The sequence below is a fragment of the Trichoderma breve genome, assembly GCF_028502605.1.
Source record: "Trichoderma breve strain T069 chromosome 7 map unlocalized scaffold00007, whole genome shotgun sequence".
In the NCBI taxonomy this organism is placed as follows: Eukaryota; Fungi; Ascomycota; class Sordariomycetes; order Hypocreales; family Hypocreaceae; genus Trichoderma; species Trichoderma breve.
In genome coordinates, this window is record NW_026611593.1 from 173,415 (window position 1) to 193,817 (window position 20,403).

The 20,403-nt window shown below is 44.9% G+C and overlaps 8 protein-coding genes across 8 annotated transcripts; 3 read left to right on the forward strand and 5 right to left on the reverse strand.

Annotated features, from left to right (window-relative positions):
- Positions 1–2,221: 2,221 nt before the first annotated feature.
- On the forward strand, positions 2,222–3,805 carry T069G_10222 (glycosyl hydrolases family 6 domain-containing protein; the record flags this gene model as incomplete). Its single annotated transcript, XM_056177432.1, has 5 exons — positions 2,222–2,313; positions 2,370–2,759; positions 2,812–3,059; positions 3,117–3,665; positions 3,717–3,805. 5 exons carry the CDS (start codon positions 2,222–2,224, stop codon positions 3,803–3,805), a joined length of 1,368 nt encoding a protein of 455 aa, XP_056023722.1.
- Positions 3,806–5,364: 1,559 nt separating this feature from the next.
- T069G_10223 (uncharacterized protein) lies at positions 5,365–5,783 on the reverse strand (the record flags this gene model as incomplete). The annotated part of the gene is made up of 2 exons (XM_056177433.1): positions 5,365–5,688; positions 5,772–5,783. The coding sequence occupies 2 exons, from the start codon at positions 5,781–5,783 to the stop codon at positions 5,365–5,367; spliced, it is 336 nt and encodes a 111-aa protein (XP_056023723.1).
- Positions 5,784–6,799: 1,016 nt separating this feature from the next.
- On the reverse strand, positions 6,800–7,918 carry T069G_10224 (glycosyl hydrolase family 88 domain-containing protein; the record flags this gene model as incomplete). Its single annotated transcript, XM_056177434.1, has 1 exon — positions 6,800–7,918. The coding sequence occupies one exon, from the start codon at positions 7,916–7,918 to the stop codon at positions 6,800–6,802; it is 1,119 nt and encodes a 372-aa protein (XP_056023724.1).
- A 711-nt stretch (positions 7,919–8,629) lies between these two features.
- T069G_10225 (major facilitator superfamily domain-containing protein) lies at positions 8,630–10,428 on the forward strand (the record flags this gene model as incomplete). Its single annotated transcript, XM_056177435.1, has 5 exons — positions 8,630–8,935; positions 9,001–9,278; positions 9,337–9,852; positions 9,918–10,129; positions 10,187–10,428. The coding sequence occupies 5 exons, from the start codon at positions 8,630–8,632 to the stop codon at positions 10,426–10,428; spliced, it is 1,554 nt and encodes a 517-aa protein (XP_056023725.1).
- Positions 10,429–11,381: 953 nt separating this feature from the next.
- On the reverse strand, positions 11,382–11,873 carry T069G_10226 (uncharacterized protein; the record flags this gene model as incomplete). The annotated part of the gene is made up of 1 exon (XM_056177436.1): positions 11,382–11,873. The coding sequence occupies one exon, from the start codon at positions 11,871–11,873 to the stop codon at positions 11,382–11,384; it is 492 nt and encodes a 163-aa protein (XP_056023726.1).
- A 1,447-nt stretch (positions 11,874–13,320) lies between these two features.
- Positions 13,321–15,191, reverse strand: T069G_10227 (uncharacterized protein; the record flags this gene model as incomplete). Its single annotated transcript, XM_056177437.1, has 7 exons — positions 13,321–13,845; positions 13,903–14,108; positions 14,162–14,199; positions 14,250–14,312; positions 14,370–14,813; positions 14,861–14,960; positions 15,017–15,191. The coding sequence occupies 7 exons, from the start codon at positions 15,189–15,191 to the stop codon at positions 13,321–13,323; spliced, it is 1,551 nt and encodes a 516-aa protein (XP_056023727.1).
- A 1,756-nt stretch (positions 15,192–16,947) lies between these two features.
- Positions 16,948–17,338, forward strand: T069G_10228 (uncharacterized protein; the record flags this gene model as incomplete). Its single annotated transcript, XM_056177438.1, has 2 exons — positions 16,948–16,987; positions 17,088–17,338. The coding sequence occupies 2 exons, from the start codon at positions 16,948–16,950 to the stop codon at positions 17,336–17,338; spliced, it is 291 nt and encodes a 96-aa protein (XP_056023728.1).
- Positions 17,339–18,227: 889 nt separating this feature from the next.
- On the reverse strand, positions 18,228–19,352 carry T069G_10229 (phosphatidylinositol-4-phosphate 5-Kinase domain-containing protein; the record flags this gene model as incomplete). The annotated part of the gene is made up of 1 exon (XM_056177439.1): positions 18,228–19,352. The coding sequence occupies one exon, from the start codon at positions 19,350–19,352 to the stop codon at positions 18,228–18,230; it is 1,125 nt and encodes a 374-aa protein (XP_056023729.1).
- Positions 19,353–20,403: the final 1,051 nt, after the last annotated feature.

Genomic DNA, 20,403 nt, shown 5'->3' on the forward strand with positions numbered 1-20,403 from the left:
TTGGGGGTGGCTTCGTACTTCGTCATTTGATATGCCGAGCTATATGAATACTCAGGGTCTTGGAGGTAAGGAGGAAGGAAGAAAATTGATCGATTAGAAGTTGTACGCGTTGCATAGACCGGGCTAGTGCCCTGCTATTCCTGCCCGGTAGCATCAGCTTGGTACACATACAGCTTTCCACGTACTGAAGACCCGTCTGCAAGCCTATCCATGCGCTATTACGTATATGTGGCTTTAACTACTCCATATGAACTCTAGCATTCATATGTGAGCAATCAAACGCGTCTTTTAAACCTAGCAATCTAGGCACAGGCGATGTATAGGTATTGAAGTGATAGGGCGGTGTAGAGAATGTTGTCAGCTACGGATGGTGTGCATGAAGTTCTCCCCCGCCCACGTGGTATTAAGACTTACGACCAACTCAAGACTATTCTGTGAAAGTAAGTTACCAAACCCAATATGTTACTTTACATACCTTTCGCCAGGAATCAATTGACATGCATCGCCTCCGAGGCCTGGTTAACATATCATACATATATCTCTATTTCCATGTATAATAGCGGTTGTGCCGTTCATCAATGTGCACGCGAGGCCAAGTCATCTATAATTATTGCCCGCCGGTCGCTATAAAAATGGCTTTACCACGTCCTTGTATGTTTGAAACAGACACTGCACTATTATAGCAGTTTATAAATAGATTGGAGGGCTGTATTGTAGTATCTAGCAAGGGGTTTGTAAAATCACATGCAAATTGAGATGTCGATCAATGAGTATTACGCGACTGTAGAAGAAGGTATTGTTTTGTGGAATAGTATAGCCCGCATTACGATTAGCTTCCCTACGTAGGAGCTGTAGTTAAATCTTACAAACAACTTGAATGAGCAGTAAATGCTCTGTTCTTTTATTCTTATTTTTACCGTCTTCAAACCAAAGCCTTCCGATATTCTACGGTGAGTGATATATAATAACTACCATTTGTCGCTCACATGTCGAACAGCCAACTATCCTGCATACGTTGTTGTATGTGACCACCGACAAGAGATGTGAAGATGGTTACCAAGTCTGGACTTATGAAGACTCTCTAGCATGGATATTTTTGATGCATTTGTGAGATCACTACACAACAAATAAGTCACCAATGTGTCGCAAAACGACTAGGCAACTGCTCTTCCATCTTTCAGTATGAAGTTCGCACTGATAAAGAACAACAGCCATAATTGCATAATATATATAGGCTCTTAGCAGTGCATGAATCGCCACCAAGTTCGCATTAATGTTAGAAAGCAAAGGCACATTTGGGAAAAGTGCTATACACTTGCAGTCGCAGTGGCAAACATAGTTTTCCTGTCAACCTAGATAGTTTCGGAAGAAGTCTGGTTGCATCAAATGGATCAATATGAGAGTTCTATGCAATATGGTATCGAAGTCTTCAACGCCAGTGGGGCATACTTTTTGTAATGCTCGCTCTATTCATTTCGAAAATCTTTTGCTATTCGCCACGTAAAGACATTTCGCTAACATGGAGAACGTAGGCGTCATTACGGTATATCTCAAGCCAGTTCAGCTGAGCTTAGCCTGTTAACCTCTCAGGCTATTACAATAATCTCATTACGAGATGGGCCACGAGATTGCGTAACATATCGCACACCATGCCCTCTAAAGATCGGTCACGCTGCGAGGTAGTATTTGCAGAGACTTGCTAACGGCTATTCTGTTTAGTAGTCTTTCTCCCTCGGACCGACTGCATATTAGGTTGTCTTCGCGAAAACACCAATGTATTGTCAGGTAGGGATCGAACGTATTAGCCTCTATTGGATGTTCCATTCCGCATTCAGTAACCATAGCATACGAGGTTGACTTTTGGTCACCAGTTATGGCATGGATTGCAGCATCACACACGGACTATGGAATTTTTTAGCCGCAACCTCTGGCTATATTATGTGTAATGCTACGTTTTGTATAATGACGGTGCATTCTGCCAGCTTATTTAATGGGTAATATGTATTGAGGCGGAGACGGAGTTTATTAGCCGCCAGTCAAGGCTATGCATGTTGCGGATTCCCCGGGCTTTATCCTGTGATGCCGAATGCTACATTGGCATGACACCTTGGGACAAGTAGACAGAGACATCATCGTGACTATAAAATGGGTTATATCATGCCAAAATATTCTATCATGATCCCACACAGTCTCAACACCAGCCGCTTCAAAGGAGATCATCATGGTTGTAGGCATTCTTGCGACTCTGGCCACGCTGGCCACACTGGCAGCTAGCGTTCCCCTCGAGGAACGACAGTCTTGCTCAAGTGTTTGGTATTACACCAAGCGTTTCTTTCTGTCTAGAAAAAATGATACTAACTCATATCTAGGGGTCAATGTGGTGGCCAAAACTGGGCTGGACCGTTCTGCTGTGCCTCCGGAAGCACTTGTGTGTATTCCAATGACTACTACTCTCAGTGTCTTCCTGGCGCGGCAAGCTCAAGTTCTTCCACTCGCGCCTCGTCGACAACTTCTCGGGTGTCGTCAGCAACATCGACTAGATCGAGCGCTTCAACGCCCCCTCCTGCCTCTTCAACTACCCCAGCACCGCCAGTGGGATCTGGAACGGCAACATACTCGGGTAACCCCTTTGTTGGAGTCACGCCTTGGGCCAATTCCTTTTATGCCTCCGAAGTCAGCACTTTGGCAATCCCAAGCTTGACAGGAGCTATGGCCACTGCTGCGGCCGCTGTGGCAAAGGTGCCATCTTTCATGTGGCTGTAAGTACTCTTGATATGACACGATGTTCCAACATATTGATCTCTGTTGCAGAGACACTCTGGACAAGACTCCTTTGATGAGCTCGACGTTGTCGGACATCCGTGCCGCAAACAAGGCCGGAGGCAATTACGCTGGACAATTTGTTGTCTACGACCTGCCAGATCGTGATTGTGCCGCCGCCGCTTCTAATGGTGAATATTCTATCGCCGATGGTGGTGTTGCCAAATACAAGAACTACATCGATACCATTCGTGGAATCGTCACCACCTTTTCCGACATTCGCATCCTTTTGGTTGTTGGTAAGAGCTCTCAGCCGAATGTTCTCCAGAATCACTTCTAACTATGTATCCATCCAGAGCCCGACTCTCTTGCCAACCTGGTTACTAACCTCGCCACCCCGAAGTGCTCAAACGCCCAATCTGCATACCTGGAATGCATTAATTACGCCATCACGCAGCTGAACCTTCCAAATGTTGCGATGTACTTGGATGCTGGCCACGCTGGATGGCTTGGATGGCCAGCAAACCAAGACCCAGCTGCCCAGTTGTTCGCAAACGTTTACAAGAATGCGTCATCTCCTCGAGCCGTCCGTGGATTGGCCACCAATGTGGCTAACTACAATGCGTGGAATATTACTACCGCCCCTTCATACACTCAAGGAAACGCTGTTTACAATGAGAAGCTGTATATTCACGCCATCGGACCCCTTCTTGCCAACCACGGCTGGTCAAACGCTTTCTTCATCACTGACCAAGGTCGGTCTGGCAAGCAGCCAACCGGGCAGCAACAGTGGGGTGACTGGTGCAATGCTGTTGGCACTGGATTTGGTATCCGTCCTTCTTCCAACACTGGAGACTCACTGTTGGATTCATTCGTCTGGGTCAAGCCAGGTGGCGAGTGCGATGGTACTAGCAATAGCAGTGCACCACGATTTGATTATCACTGCGCTCAATCAGATGCTTTGCAGCCAGCACCTGAAGCCGGTTCTTGGTTCCAGGCTTATTTCGTGCAGCTTCTTACGAACGCGAACCCGTCATTCCTGTAGGTCGATTGACCGTGGGGCTTTTTAAAATGTGTTCGGATGAATGAGTTTCTATTTGATGGATCCTATATATATTTCAGGTACCAGCAGCTGGTCGATAGGTCAGAAATACATAACTTGATGGCTGATATATGGTCAACATCAGAATCCTTTGTTTCCTTTAACTTCTTTGGTTGGATACAGCAATCTACAGTTTAGCGCAGTTTAGCTGCCAATCCATTAGACACCTGCGAAATTGCCGACAACATCGACCGTTTGTGACCAGTATAAATTTATTCTCGCTCAATCATTTAAATTGCCGCTAGACAGTTGGTCGCTTCTCGTTCTATTATGCCGTGAATTTCTCCATGACATGTAGTTATTTGTAATGAAAATCCCAAATCTGCCGACTATTACTAGACTTGATCCCCAGACGACTAGTCTCATCATATCGACGGCTTTAGTACTTGACAATGATGCCAAATAAAGAGATTTAGCTGCAATGGTAATAATCGCTCCTTTGCAGAAAAGACTCGCTCTTTTACTCATATCAGTAACAGCTCTACTTGGACGCCTGGCACTAATAAGTGTGCTCATAATAACCTCCCTTGCTTGGTCTAAACTCAGATCTTTTGAAGGTTTTCCAAATGCAGAGAGGGATTTCTTCTCCAGGTAGTATGTATATGGGCGCGTTGTCGCATGGATTGAGTGCGCTATTAGGAGCCCGATTGGCGAGGTGTTGTATCGCATTAAGTGGAAGAATCTGTTGCGCATCTGATGCGCATCTTGCGCGCCCATTTCTAGTGTGATTTTGCCGGTATGAATTTGTCCAAGTATATTATCGATAGCATCTCCGACAGCCTGATGATACTCTTTGCGAACACGGTTGTCATGAATGATCCATTGGCTAAAGATGATGAAGATTCCTTCATAAAAGTTGAAGCGAGTGATCAAGAAGGGCTGAAAGATTGTATTGACGGAAAAGTTCTCCATCTCCAATGCGTCGACCACTTGATTCATGCAGAGTTCTCACTGCTGGTTCTGAGAGCATGATATGGGATCTATTTCTCATATGTATCCAACGATGGTAGCGTTGAAAAAATTTCAAGAAATTCTTAGCGCGCGGCACGTATTAGTTTGTTTGCAACAGCGTAAGCACAATGCCCAACCCGCTAAACATGCCCCCCACTCATCGGCGATATTACACAGGTAAGGTATTCAATAAGAATCTCATTGCTGATATATGCTTAAATAAATGCTTCCGAATAGGTAACACTGGGAAATACCTTGCTCACACCACTTGGAGCGCCACAGTCGCTGACATAATAATGTAGGGCGCAGATCACATCAATTGGAGGAAGGGGAACCTGAAATCGTTGCCACATGGGTATTGATGACCTCTAAGATGAGTTCTCATTGTCTCGTTTCGTTGGCTGCATGAGCACACTTAGATTTAGTGTTATGAATGTATCCATTGAAGTAAGAGCTATGTCACGTTACCCAAAGAACCGTTGACTCTTTTACATAACAACATCCATACAAAATAATTGTGTTGAGCATGTGTGTGCTCACTAAAGTGATCCCTATGCCAACCACTTGGCACTCTTTGCTTGGCCGTTGTTGAAAGTAAAGCAGTTGTAACCATCGCCCAGCTCACTTGCGACTCCCGTAATCTCATTTATGCAATTCTCGTCGCTATAAAATGAGACAGGCTGCTGAACATTGTCGAATTGGCTGCCTCTATACTGAGCACTGGCAAATGCTGCAGTGGAGCTGGTACAATCGCCTGGCTGAACAACTGTGGTCCCAACAACGATTCCACCAGCACATCTTGCATCGGTATAAGAGTCAAAGAGCACAGGGTTCTGGGCGAGAACAGCTGAGCAAGCTGACAGAAGGTATAGAATCTGGATGGAGTTAGCACTCTTGATGCAGTCTTGATGCAGAAACAGGAGAGAGGGATAGGGAACATTAAAATATAACTACATACAGTTTTTTGCATTTTGTCAAAGCACTGTCTTCTTAACGAGGTGATATGAGAACAATAATTGTTTATACTTGATGGAACGGAGATGCAGTGTCTAGTTTGCTCTCAAGGAGAGAACACATGGCGTATATATAGATATATCGCTTCTTGAGTACAATGTAATATGTACGCCCGCAAATAAACATTACCCCAGAACAAAATGTATCACGGAAGAAATATCTGTCCGGTCAGCGTAGTACTGGCTAACATCCCGGTCCCTTTACCCCATAGTTTCTGTGGAAGGCAAGGAACAGACAAGACAAATCATCAATTGAGATGCATTCGCAATCAAGTTTTTTTTAACAATTTATGCGGATTTATGCGGCAACGTTAATCTTTGGCGGGATTTTGCCGCCATTTTGGTTCGGTACATATTCCAAGACAGGAATGGTATCCGATGCAACAAGGCAATTGCGTATGTATTACAACCTGGCCTAACCCAGGTATGCATAAAGAATAGCTAGCCCAATCAGGATCAAAGATTTAAACGCTCACCCATCTAGGCATAAGAGCAGAGGTGTACTGTAAAACAGAGGTTGCAACTGGGAACATCATGTAATGAGCCACCCGAGATGGCATAGTACATAAGTTCGATCCGTTACACTCGTTTGGATAATTTACACAGCGACTCATTAACAATGTACCAAAAGTAGATACAGGCCACACCACCTAATATACTTTAGTTACCTATGCCCATCAAAGCCTGCTGCCGCAGGGGCAGGGTGTTATTAGCGGTAAATGGAAAGGGTTGACAGAATGTCTCTATGAGACACGGTTGGATACTATTCCCTTGCGTATGAATATTATTTGAGAACCTCTGAGTGGCAGTAAGAATAGTGGTGGGGGGATAACTCGTATCCGAACACATCGGGAATCTTCAGAAACTCGCTACAAAGAGCTCTTAACTAGGGGTGAGCCATCCCCTTGTTTCCAAAATATTATATAATTATACCTTTATTATATAGTGTTTTTTACCTTGAACTGATGCTACTCTAAATGAAAATTCTGAGCAACTCGACGAGAGCCAAGATCGCCATCGCCTGGCCGTATGGCATGGGCGTAATGGGAATTTTCTTGTAAAACTCCAAATCTGATCCCATCCCCGTTCCAAATGATGTGTTTAACAGTTGGCCATCGGAGTTGATGTTACTCAGGACACCCTGAATTGCTTTGAATGCTACATTTCTGTATTCATCCTTCAGGTAGTGCTTGCGTTGTGCCTTTAGCAAGCCGAATGCAAAGCCAGCGGTTGCACTGGACTCCTGGTAAGACCCATCCTCTTCTGGAATATCCAGTAAAGTGCGCCAAAGCCCGCTTGGTGCTTGAAAAGCTTTTAATGCTTCACATTGGGCAGCCAGCGTGGATTTTAAATGTATGCAGAACGGGTCATCGGAGGCTAGATCTAACAATTCGATAATCTCTGGTATCACAATTGTAAGCCAGCTATTACCCCGTGCCCATCTTGCCGACGCAAAGTTGTGGCCTCCATCGTTGAACGACCATCCGTGGAAGAAGAGGCCTGTCCTGGCATCAAATAGATACTGAATATGTAGCAGAAACTGGTACTTTGCCTCTTTGACATAATGAGGGCGATCTAGCACAAGTCCAATCTTGGCCAGCGGCAACACAGTCATCATCAAGGTGTCGTCCCACAGCTGCTGATCGTTTTCCTCCAAGTACGTGATATGCTGCATTCCTCCGTATTTTGTTCGCTCCAGGTCATGATATGCCCACTCTGCCCAACTATCGAGCCAGAGGAGATATGTAGGGTTCTTTGTTTTCTCATAAACATAAGCCAAGGTGAGCATGGCTGCCATTGTGTTAATGTTTTTGGTAGTACCGCCAGAAGCAAATCGGTTTTGGAACCAATCCTCTATGATCTGAAGATATTTGGGATCCCCTGTCGCCTGGTAGTACTGCCATATTCCGTAAAGTCCGACGCCATGTGTCCACTCCCAGTCATTCCACCCCTTTGTGTCTATTACTCGGCCATCGGCAAGAGTCATGAGAAATTCTCCGGTCTCATCCTTTATATTGACGAGTCCATGGATGAGGAGTTGGATTTTGGAGTGTATCTCCTGTGCGTCAAATCCATGGGCGGTGAGTGGCATACTGCTTGTTGGCTGCAGGTAATGACTGGGAAAATTGGCAGTTGCAAAAACTGGAAATCGTTAAAAGACAGCCTTTTAGAGTAGTATTTATCACGAGTAGAAGCCGCTTGGAAGCAGTTCAAGTGAGTCGTGGCCAGACCATGACAAACAACACTAGGCAGCTTTTGAGTTTTGCTCGGAGGAGATCGCCCGTCGGTGAATCCTAGCTTCTCGGAACTACCAACTTCGGCTCGGCTCATTTCGAAGCGAGCAATCGCCACATAAGCTGGGGTTTTCCATAGTTTGCGCCTTTTAGCATCTGCCCCGCAACGCCACAGGGGAGGAATTTACGAGTCGCGAAGGAAAGTCTTCCAACAGCAAAGGGCCGCCTCACGTTCATTGGTGGACTCTACTCAGTTCCACCATCTTGATCCTCGGTGTAAATCGAAGCGAGAGCTGTTCAAAGCTTCATCAGCTCATCCCCAGAGGTCGTTTCCACAGCAGAGTTTGGGGAAAGTCGCTAGTTTCGGCGTGACCCCAGATTTCATTTTGCATTTGCGGGGAGAAGGTCTTGGCATCTGTCGGTATGCAGGATTGCTAGATCCTGCGAATAAATAAAATACGGGTTATCGCCTCACTTTCTCTCAACGAGCCGCTCATAAGGCCTATAACCTTGCTTCAACAACGCCATATTTGATACCAGAACGGGGAGGGTTGAGCCTCTATCTCACAATGGCGCCACCAAAGTCTGACCCCAGCGTTGACGAAATCGAGAATAATATAGCGACGGTTTTGTCAAACGAGATTGAGAAAGACCATACAGATTACGGAAGAGTCGACAAGGAGCTTGCTCAATACATTACCGATGCGAGAATCACCATCAGCCCGGAGAAGAACGATGAGCTGCGCCGTAAAATTGATCGGCGTATTCTAGCCGTCATGATTTCGACGTACTTCTTACAAGCTATTGACAAAGGCACAATGTCTTTTGCATCAATTATGGGCATCAAAACCGATACTCATTTGTCTGGACAAGACGTAAGTTAGCTCCTGTATCTGATGGTCAGAGTCAATCACGTGCTGAATTAGTTGGGAACACATAGTATAACTGGTTGACAACTTGCGTTTTCATCACGATCCTTATCGTCGAATATCCTCAAAACTACATCATTGCGAGGGTGCCAATCGCGAAATATCTCGGTTTCAATATTGTGGCTTGGGGTGCGGTGTTAGCCTGCACCGCTGCCTGCACCAATTTTACCGGGTTGCTCGTAGTTCGAACTCTCCTGGGCCTTTTTGAGTCTGTTTGTCAGCCAACATTCGTTGTCTTGTCTGCAATGTGGTATAGACGAGAAGAACAAGCTGCTCGTGTGGCTTATTGGTAAGCTTTGAGAGTCTGAGACATATACACGAGAATTTGCTAATCTCTTAAACCGTAGGTATATGATGAACGGCGCTCAGCAAATCGTTGGCGGCCTTCTAGCTTACTGTTTCAGTCTTATTCAGTCGGGACCCCTCAAGTCGTGGAAGTGGCTATTTCTCATCTACGGGGTCATTTCCGTTTGTTTTGGCTTCTTCGTAGCCTGGTACATGCCTGATTCACCTATGAGAGCCAAATGTTTCAGCGAAGAAGACAAACGACTTATGGTTGAGAGAGTCCGTGATAACCAAACGGGTATCCAAAATCGACAATGGAAGAAAAGTCAATTCATCGAAGCACTGAAAGACCCTCAGATCTGGGGCTACTGCTTAATCCAGCTCTGCACCACTCTACCCACCTCCGGACTTGGTGCATTCCAGGGCATCATTATTTCGAGCATGGGATTTACAGTTCTCCAGACTCAACTGCTGGCGATGGTCCTTGGATTCTATATCATCATTGTGCTATTGGGCTCGACCTGGCTGGCTAAGCGAACAAACCAAAATCTCTACATAATGACTGGTTTTATTATCCCGTGAGTGTCCCTTGCCAATTTATAATCTCTGGCAACGTCAAACTAATAACTTTGATTCAAATTAGCTCTTTTATTGGAACCATTTGCCTTATGACTGTCCCGATCGTTACGCGAAGTCAAAAAATTGGTCTTGTTGTCTGTTATAATATTACCATGTCGTTCTGGGCAGCTCAAACACTAGCACTGTCTTTACTGTCACGAAATGTAGCTGGACAAACGAAAAAGAGCGCTGCAGTAGCACTCAATTTCATCTTCTGGGCAACAGGTAACGCAATTGGTGAGTGCTCAATACACTGAAGTTTAGTGGCTTGTAAGTTGCTAATGCCAAAAAAAGGCCCTCAAGTCTTCCTCTTCTGGGATGCACCACGATACTTCATCGCATTTGCCACCCATTTAGGATGCTATAGCTTGCTTGTTATAGTTCTTCTAGGCTTGCGCTTCTACCTCTCATGGGAGAATAAAAAGCGAGATAACCTAGCGGCTGCCGGAGTGCGCGAGGCGCGTGATGACCGGATGGTGCACGCATGGGAAGATTTGACAGATAAAGAGAACCCAAACTTCCGCTATGTCTTTTAAGAGACCTTTATATCAGTAGCAGGATTTCAACGTGGATCTAATATCTGCATAACGATTATTCATGTATTTGATGCTTTATGAGAAAGTCTATGCCGTTCAATGACGCATTTGTGAAGAGTATAATAGTAATTGAAAGCTCACATCGTTTTCTAATTTGGTGAAACAATACGAAATAATTAATTGACCACCCACAGTCAAATAATGCCCCTCCGCTAAGGTCTTTCCAAAGATACGACCAGCATGGCCAAAACATGTCAAAGAAGCTCATCGTAGAGTCTTCTATATTGGCCTAGCTGTGTCTATATTCACGCTGCCACGCAGAGAACATTCTTCACTTAATAGATACATGGTATATAATCCTACTTCTCTATTACGGCAAAATAATGGGTGTCTATTAAGCTAATCGCTGCTGTATTACCCCCACCGACTTGCGACAACGCGACATCGCCTCTTAATGGCCCGGAGTGAGGTTTTGTCAATCTCGCTTGGGCAGCGATGTAATCCCTGCAAAGAAGGACAGACTAGGTACCCTGGAAGTATTGTTGCTAGCGATTAAGAGTCGTGGCACAGCTTTTAATGTTGCCAGACGAAGACGAAAATGGTGAAAATTGTAATGGCATTTAAACAATATTCCTAATATATCAACTTGGTTACATATTTGACATAGTCAGGCACAGATGTAAATAAATGCGTATTTATTTTGCAAGCGTTGCTACTCAGAGCACAACGTTGAGGAGATTCTAGCTGTTTCCAAGACACCATTGACGCTTGCATTCCGCTCTTAAAAAGCACAAACGACCTCTCAAGTTCAAGACTCCAATCAACCGAATTGACGAGAGACTTCTGTGAATGCCACTGAGTGAAATCAGTTCGGTACATTTGCAGCTATGTTTGTCATACGTACATTGAAGAGCAGCTGCAATCACAAGAGGCTGTTAGATGATTGTAGTGCGCTACGAGCAGTTCGTGTTCATTGGTTGAGCAGGTGTGCAAGGGTTGATGCCATTCACATCCTGGTTGTAATTTGTGCAAGAGTATTGGATATAAATGGTCTGCACAGATCCGAAGCCTAGGCAAGATGCGGTAACCTGACCACTGGGTGCGTTGTTGGATGTACATCTGCCTAACTCAGTGCCGTCACCATTGTTTTTGTAGTAGACGAAGTCGTTCCCGCTCTTATAGAAGTTGATATCAACTCCGCATGCATAAGCTCCAAAAGAGTTGTCCAGAATCGGATATCCGCTAAGGCTTGAGGACTTTTCCCACTGACAGCAACCCGGAGATTCAGAACCATCAGATATGAATATGAGGTCTTGAGTTTCAGAAACGCCGCCTGCATGGTCGATTACGGTGTATGACTCTGCAATAGCAAAGTTGTAGCCATTGGCGACCCTGAGGAGTCCTGCCAGGCCAAAGATAAAAGAGAGCAAAGGTGCTGGAGCCATATTGGAAGAGAATAAAAAGGATGAAGTTTGGCAAAAATAGAGCGTTGAGTCAGAATCCAGGTAGGAATTGCGCCAGTTGAGTCTCTTTTTCTATGAGATTATTCAAGTTTTACTTCTTTTCTGTATCAAAGACATGAAATCGAGTTGTTTATATAAATCTGAAGCCGATATTTCTCGTTGCTCGCCTCAGCATTACATCACTTCCCAAAACTCTCTTGACGCTTATACCCACCTTCCTATTCAAATCACTTGTGCTTCACCCATACCATTATTTTGTAATGTTGTATAATAGGCTGATTGACAATAAGCACTAGCATGCCGATTTATCCTCGAGAGGTTGCAAGGTCTTTCGTAACTGAGTTTACAACTCTCTTTGTATTTAACAACTAATTCACAGTGCTGAACTAAGGAACACTTTCCTTTCCCAGATATTTTTAAGCTTAAAGTATAACTATGATTTTGCCTTTATACAACTAGTAACTCGTTGGACACAATTTCATGCGAAATTGTCATTTCCTACTTTTGGTTCCAATTCCATGAAATTTGGTTTACTCATACAACGATGATACAAGGGTATCCAAAGTAAACGGAGATAATCTAAAATCCTTGATAAGGAATTACGAAATATCTCCTCATTTAGTTCCATCGCTCCGTTTATATTGTGTGGTTATAGCTAACCAAAGTCTTGGCAAAGCTGTAGAGACAAATCATCCGGCAGAAATGTCAGCCGACAACGTTCAAGAGGCTTGGCATATGGAGACATGCAAATTTGCGTCCACAATTTTCTTGCGCAAGCATAAGCAGAAAAAGAGAGAAAGAGTAATCGAATGATAAGAATATCCAATAAGGTGACAAAGAGGACAAACACGTCCCAAGTACACGATATCATGGATTGTCATTGGCGCGGTTGTAGTGCGTAAATATTAAAATATTACAAAATGTTTGCAACCCTTGATGAAGAAATTACGTCAAATGGGTACAATTATCATGTAAGTCTGCAAGAACCAATATTTCACAGCCAAATTTAGAGACCGCTGGAACTATGTTTCCTAGGACTTCACAATTTTCACTAAGACGGTATGGAGCAAGGACTATGTTGTTCTCCCCACGCTTGCGCCCTACATTTACATATCCCAAAGCGGGAGTTGTCAGCGTATGGACTTCCATTTGCGGTCCCTACCAGAAGATATAAATATGAGAACATTGCGTTGTAGGAGCTTGAATCTAAAGCGACAAAATACGTTCTACAGACAATCTACCGTTCAATCATTGCCTTAGAAAGCGGTCTTGGCCCCCGGATACCGAAACTGGGCACGCAGACTAATAGAATTTATTGGTAGGCTTGTAGTCTCCAAAAACTTGGTTTATTTCAAACATTACGGATTATGACATCTGTGTGCGTAGTATAGCAGACGGTATGTCGTTCCAAATGAGATATAGTAAGTATCTATGGATCCAGTGTGACGACAACAGCTTCTGTCGATGGAATTGTCAATTTGGCCATGCCTTTCGAAATGTGTAACACTTCGTTGTGAGGTCGACCTGACTGCGCGAGCCGCCCATGGGTATAGTTCCAGCTAAGTCCACCCCAAGTAATGTCTGAGTCTGCACTGGCTCCTGCTCCGACAAGTCTCTGTACTTTGGCGGCTTTTACTCCGGAGGGAAACTTGAGTGTAACACTTTGGTTTGGACGAGGATATCGAGTTGTAGAATTCCATTCGTCAAGGTTGATGAGCACGTATTTGTTCAACTTTCTTGATTCGTAGACACCATACGCGGAGAACTTCCAAAGCTCAGGGCCAAGGTCAATGGGCAAGATTTGAACATGAGGGTTGTGACCAATTACGTCTGCCACAACAATTTGACCATAGACGGGTGCCCTGACGTAGGGTTGCATATTGCCAGTGGGCACAGGAACCCAGCCCGTATATCCGAACGTAGTTCCCTGGATAAGATTAAAACGAGTGATGTTCTACTTGTTTTATCAACATCCAATACTCAAATTTTAAGAGGAATGGGTTTAACGTACCAGAGACATTCCGTACATGAGATAGTCAATCAGCCACAGTGAGCTGCCGAACACTCCCTCTACTTGATTCATTAAGAGATTGGTGTAGTCGCTGTTTGTCTCGCCCAGCAAGAAAGTGATGTTTGGGTAGTTAGTCTTCAGGTAGTCATTGGCGGGGGAATAGATGCTAAGGTTAGCCACAACAGCAGTGTGGTTCATAAATGTTTCTATGGATCATTAGACGCGTTGCCAAAAGAAGAAGGAAGAAGCGAAAACCGACCTTGAAGTCTAACCCAACCCTGATTGCCGGCCGCATAGCTACCTCTGAGTTAGCGGACAATAAATAACAGCCTCAAACCATGACATACTGGTGCAAAGAAACGGATTTGACATGGTCGGTCAGATCAATACCCCCGTTAAACGCGTTAGGTCTGCTTTCAAATTAGCCTCATTTAATCTCTACAGATATTGGAAGTGGTTTAACTGACGTGGTGAAAGTTTTTAACTCTGCGTTTGCAAACACCAAGGCTTGGAAGAACCTTTGTTCGTCCAAGCCGTACCGGTTTCCCTTGAGAACATGTTCCGAGATGGCATCCGCATACGTAGTCCATTCTTGCATGTAATCATAGACTGTATACCCACAGGGTCGAACGGCACATGGGTAAAGGTCTACTTCGTTTCCGATCTCAAAGTCGATCAGGTTGCCCTTGAGAGTATTCATAACATGTTTGCACACTTCCATAGTGTTGTTGAGACCCCAGCTAGCATTGTTGGCGAGATTCGCCTGGAAGCTCCACAAAGAGCCAGGAAAATTATTGAAGGCTTCAAAGTATACAGGTCCAACGTAGACTGCGGACGGAATGCCATTAGAGCCCGTCTCGACTAGGATGGACTGTTCTTGAGACGCATTGTAATATGTACGGTCGCTAGCACTAGATGTTAGCACTGGAGATATATTTTGTCGACAGACGGGTCATACGCAGAAGTGCCTCCTACTCGGATATAAGGATGTTTCCCAGTCTTGCTGTATAGGAGATCTAGGATATCACGGGAGAATAAGTTAGGGTGACTATTGTTTCCTATTGGGGCTCAATTAGCTTGGAGTCACCCATTGATATGCTCAGAAACAGCCTACCAGCAAAATCAGGAAGCCAATGGGCGGGAAAAGAAAAAGAGGCGAAAGCGTGATCTACAACTTGGGATGCTCCATGAGGCACAGTACCAGGAGCTGCAACTCTAATCGGGGAATCAGAAGTTGCTGTAGCTCGCTGGTACAGAAAGAGAGCCGCAAGGAGAGTCTGGCGCATCATTTTGGTACAAACAAAATGGCAGAGGGGGATGAAACGTCAAACATATGAAGAACTCGATGTTTAGTTGCAGTATCCGGGAACTGCTGGGCTTATATATCCATTCTACCTGATGCCAGCCTTCTAAAACAGGCTGGTTCACGGCAAGCATTAGAGAATACGCATAGTACTTCTGAAGCTGTTATTCCAATGAAGACATTCAACCTAGACAGGTCGTCATTGTAGCTAGCTCAAACAAGGCATAAATCACTCCACAAACTTGCCTCTCGGCCTACACGGGAGCGTCAATCAGGGGAGAAACCCCGTAAAACATTTCGATGCGGAGGGGATAGTAGCGGCTTTCGGTAGCTATCAACCGGAGCTCGGCGGGATCGCGGTGAGGGGCTCCAGCATATTCTCGACTTGCTGACGGCTTTCGGGTGGCAGGCAACGTTTAAGAGCAGCCTTCATCATCTTTCGGTGTAAGCCGAATGTTTAAATCCATGAGATTTGATCAATGTCAATTAGAGCGCAATTGCAAGAAAGATTTCGCCGTAAATAAAGCCTAGGGGGGACACTATTGCCAACGGTGTTTGGAAACGAACCCGCGATGTAGCCGAGTTTTTCGGCGCGTCAAACTAAGTAGAGTCAATTACGATTCTACAAACGTCAAAAGACACAACCAACGCAGATATAAGCATCAGGGTTGATCAAAATAGAAGACATAAGAAGACAATGATCAGAATACTTTTGCCCCTGTCTCTAGCGGAAGATGCAGCTCACTGTGAAAATGATCACACGGCGCTCTCTCAGCGCGTGGAAGCATGTTACATAGATTTCAGGCAATATTCGGCTTCCTGTGAACTGTGAACTGTGGCACTCTCATCGAACTCAGCTGCCATTCTATTATCAGTTTATAGATTGCTTCACTCGTGTATCCTTTTTGGTACAGATGGAGCCCATTGGTAAGACTGTGCGATAGCAAAAAATACCTGATCGCGCGCGCCTGGGTTGCCATCATGCATTTCACATCCGGAGTGAGTGAGCCAAAGGGTGTGACAGAATCCGTGACTTATTATTACCGATAAATCGCCCGATATTCGTTTTCGCGTTGCGAATCCCCTGCCTCAAAATAACCATAACTCGTATTGATTCTTCTAATCCTTATAGTAATTACGCGAATATGTCAAAACTATTTATACAGCGTGAACACTATGCTATTGTGAAGACCAAGAGCAATGGCCGATGGGTTACACTAGTGGCTTACCCTATGTCGCTATAAGTAAGTATCTTAGACCATTGCGGAAGGAAACAGCGGCTACATTATGTTGCTAGAAATTAGCAGCGCTGGAGGGCATTAGTGGGAGTATCGCATCTTCGCAAACTATCATGAACCGATAAATACATACAAAGCTAAAGCTGAACGCAGTGCACGCATCAACATTGCGATCGTCGGATTTGCAATGGCTTCGTCAAAATTCTACAGCCGTAAAACAAAACTAATGTCCCGGGGGTCGATGACGTATTGTGTAATAGATATCGAGTTTGGGTGACCTGATGTAGTACTCTTATATCGAGATCACAGATTACACATGAACTTGTGATTGTTGTTTGACGCCCGTTCTCGGCTACGGATTCATAATAAGTAATATAAGGATATTGCGAGAGTACATATGAGAAGTTGGCATATCGATCTTGCTGAGCGGATTACAAAAATTATTTCCTTGAACGACCGTTGGCTAGGCGGTCAACTAGCATCCCACCGACCGCACTTTCCACGATGTGGCGTCCTCTTTTCCTATCATCATCTTTGCTCACAAGTGCGTCCATAGCTGCCGCACTAACAGCTGCCGTAACGGCTCGTCGAGATCTCTCTGGATCGTGTCGTGCTCGGATAGCCTCCGTAACACCTGCTGTTAGGGCCGCTGTCGCTACCTCCACAAGGCGGTGTTCGCTACGAGCCCGAGTACGAGACCGGTGGTGACGATGATCTCGACGTCGGTATTCGACATCATCTTCGTTATGCAGGGATCGGCCACGACGACCGGATTGCCGTACCTCACGGTAAGACATTGCTTCATCCTGCCCATGTCTGCCACCATGGTGATTATGATGCCTTCGAGTTTGCCGGTCATGATAGTCGACGACCCGTTCCCTCCCAGGTCGTCTAGTAGTCGATTTCACTTCGCGAAAATGGCCCTCCTCGATGGGACGAGTAGATTCGTAACGCCGGCCCGGAGGAGGGGAATAGGACGTTCCATAGCGGATATCGTCGTCGCTATATTCATCAGAGCTGCGCCGTCTTGGCATGATGTATGATATGTCTTTGAAGGTCCAAACAAGAAAGTAATATAGATGTAAAGGTAAAAATCGATAAAGTTGGGCAACGTTCTCGTGTCGACAGACTATTATGTTAATTCTGGTTATACTGAAACAGAAAAAAAATAAGAAACTTGTTTTAATCAGTATATAGCGAAATGAAATCATTCATTCTATTTAGGTTAAGTGATAAGCGCTTCAATCTGTCGATCTGTGGCAGCTGGGAGTGCATTTTGGTGAACTATGACCCTGGAAATTTGCCCTTAGCCTTAATGAGTATGACATACCTCTGACTCATGCTCGACATCATAACGGTTTTATCTTATCTCAAATGAAGAAATGAAATGAGTGAACAAACTAAACATCATATTCGCTGATCGTGGGCTTGTTACAGAAATGATGCTGGCGCACCTCTTTTCAGCGTCCACAGTCCAACAGGGGTTTCCGCAATTCATCTTGTGCGTAGAAAATATCGTGAATTAATATCCTTTGTTAAAAATGTACCCCAAGCCATAGACTAGGTATTTCAACAATATCGGGAATTATCCTCACACACTGTCATTAGGTGGAAGATCTTCTAGAAATTCGGAGTCTGTAGCTATGAATGCCGGTTTTGCTCTCTGCCTGAACTGTGGGCACTCGCAAATAAAACTCGGTGTATATTTAGAACTAAAATCGAGAGCGCCTTGAGGAGAATACTGGCTTCCTATAAATTTGTCAGGCATAGTCGCAGAAATCCCATCATTCGTCCCATTCCCTTCCCACCAGCAGTTTTTGAACCATTTTCATGAAGCGCTTCCTGTACTCAAACGGTTCCGTAGTGATTGTCATGGGACCTTGCCCAGCCCAAACGTTAAAGACCCCAACGATGCCAGACATGGTCCTCGCGTGAAACTTATGTCGAGCCCAGAAAAAGTCCAGCAAGACGGCACGATACACCCATTGCTCGTCACTTGAGACCACGCCTGTCCTCCAACAGTCAATCGGTGTTGCCGCCAATTTAGTTTGGGCAGCCGGTTGACTAGGTCCAGCATAAGCTGGTTCTGCTGTGTAGGGATAGCGCACAAGGAATAATGAGTAATCTAAGACATTGAAGTCGGCCAGGAATTTTGTGTCTGTATCCAACAAAGCCATCAGCTCTTCCGTAGCCTCATGCGATATTTGCACTTTGCCTGGGAAGTGATCCACCAGCTTGTTCTTCACACTTTGCGACGCCAAGTTGCCATTTGCAATATCACGCTCCGGGAAAAAATAGTCCTTCGGCTTCAGATCATATGTTTCACAATGTGACGCATCGCCAGCCTGCCCAGTGCCATAAAGGAGGTTCTCCATGACAACATGGTGTGTTGGTTCAGTGCCGAATATGCCCCCCAGAGTGGTATGCGAAACTTGCAGCAGGTCAGTGATGCGCACCAGGAGACTGTCAGGATGTTCCCGCATATGGATCAGATACGGCGTAAGCAGTTCCTGCGTGAAGAAATGATGCTCGAAGTGTCTGTCCAGAGACTTGACAATGTATTTACCGTCCAAACTCTCAAAAAACGTAGAGCCACTATATCCAAGGCTCCCCATTGGGACCAGAGTTGTCGCATGCTGTTCACTAGACCCTAGTGACGGGCTCTCGTCTGCGGGTTGAAAAGATCGTGTGTATGCACCATTGTTCAAATGCCACACGTCGTGTCTTAGAGCAAGAAAATCATCACCTCGGTATAGTTTTAGGTCCAAATTCCATATATAAAAAAAGTTGAACAGGTGATGTATGAGTTGTGCAAATAACGATCGCGTCTTTTGTTCCCTCTCGGCATTTTCGCCGTTCACGATGGCACGGACAATCTTGGTGGAGATGCGGCGCGTGCGGCCCTGCATTCTGCTCAACAAGATATCATCCGTTCTGAACAAATCCAAGAGACGATTTCAGTTGCGAGACGAGAAATTTTTCAACAGCTCCTATTCGTGCCGTGGAATTAAGACGCTCTCTTGCGATTAACGTTTGACGTCACAGATACGCCAGTAGCCTTGCACAGTTATCTTTTGCCATCACAGCTGTGTTCTGCTTCCACTTGTGCTATCTAATTGTTAGCCATACCTTTCGTTGTCAATCAGACGCATCGATTCATCCTTATCGCGGCAAGCCCTAAGTTGCGGTACATGAAAGCAACAATTACTCAAGTTGTCGAACGGCAGAATCAGGCGTTGCTAATAACCAAGGGTCGCACATTATGAAGATGTGTGCTGTGAAACATACTGGTTGGCTCGGAGTACCTCCAGTGTCGTACACTAATAAGCGCCCTTGCATCTGGCCCGATGAGTAAGTTACTCAACTGGAACGTACAATTCCAACTCCAACTGTTCCAACAACACCTGCACCAAAGAGAAAGAGCAAACTCTGTACATAGCAACCATTTGTTCGCGTAAAAAAGAAAAAGATGTCCCAAATAAGGTACAGTGATCCTGTATCTCGTTCGACCCCCGAGCAGGTTACACCGAAGTCTCCGACTTTGCGCCAACAACGTTATCTTCGTCAACACGGACAATTTCTCAAGAGAATCATTTCTCCAGACAATCATTTCCTAAAGTATATGTCTACTAGGACGATAGCTCTGTATCACAATATTCTTTGTAGAAATATCTGCTGTGCAGGGTAATACTAGCGAGAAAAATGTGTTCTAACTTTGCAGACAGAGAAAATTTGCTTCACCGTTGCTATTCTGCAAGTATCTATTACTGTATGACCTCTATTAGTAGTCGTGATGAAGTGGCTCGAGTAAAAAAGGGGCTACAGCGTCGATTGTCGACTCCAAGCCCATTCAAGGTATCATGTAGTGTTTGTTTCTTTGTTACTTTATGTCTAGGCCTCGAATTACATCTGATGATGAACCTAATATAAGGATTAGTAGCCTACACTTTGGGCTATAAA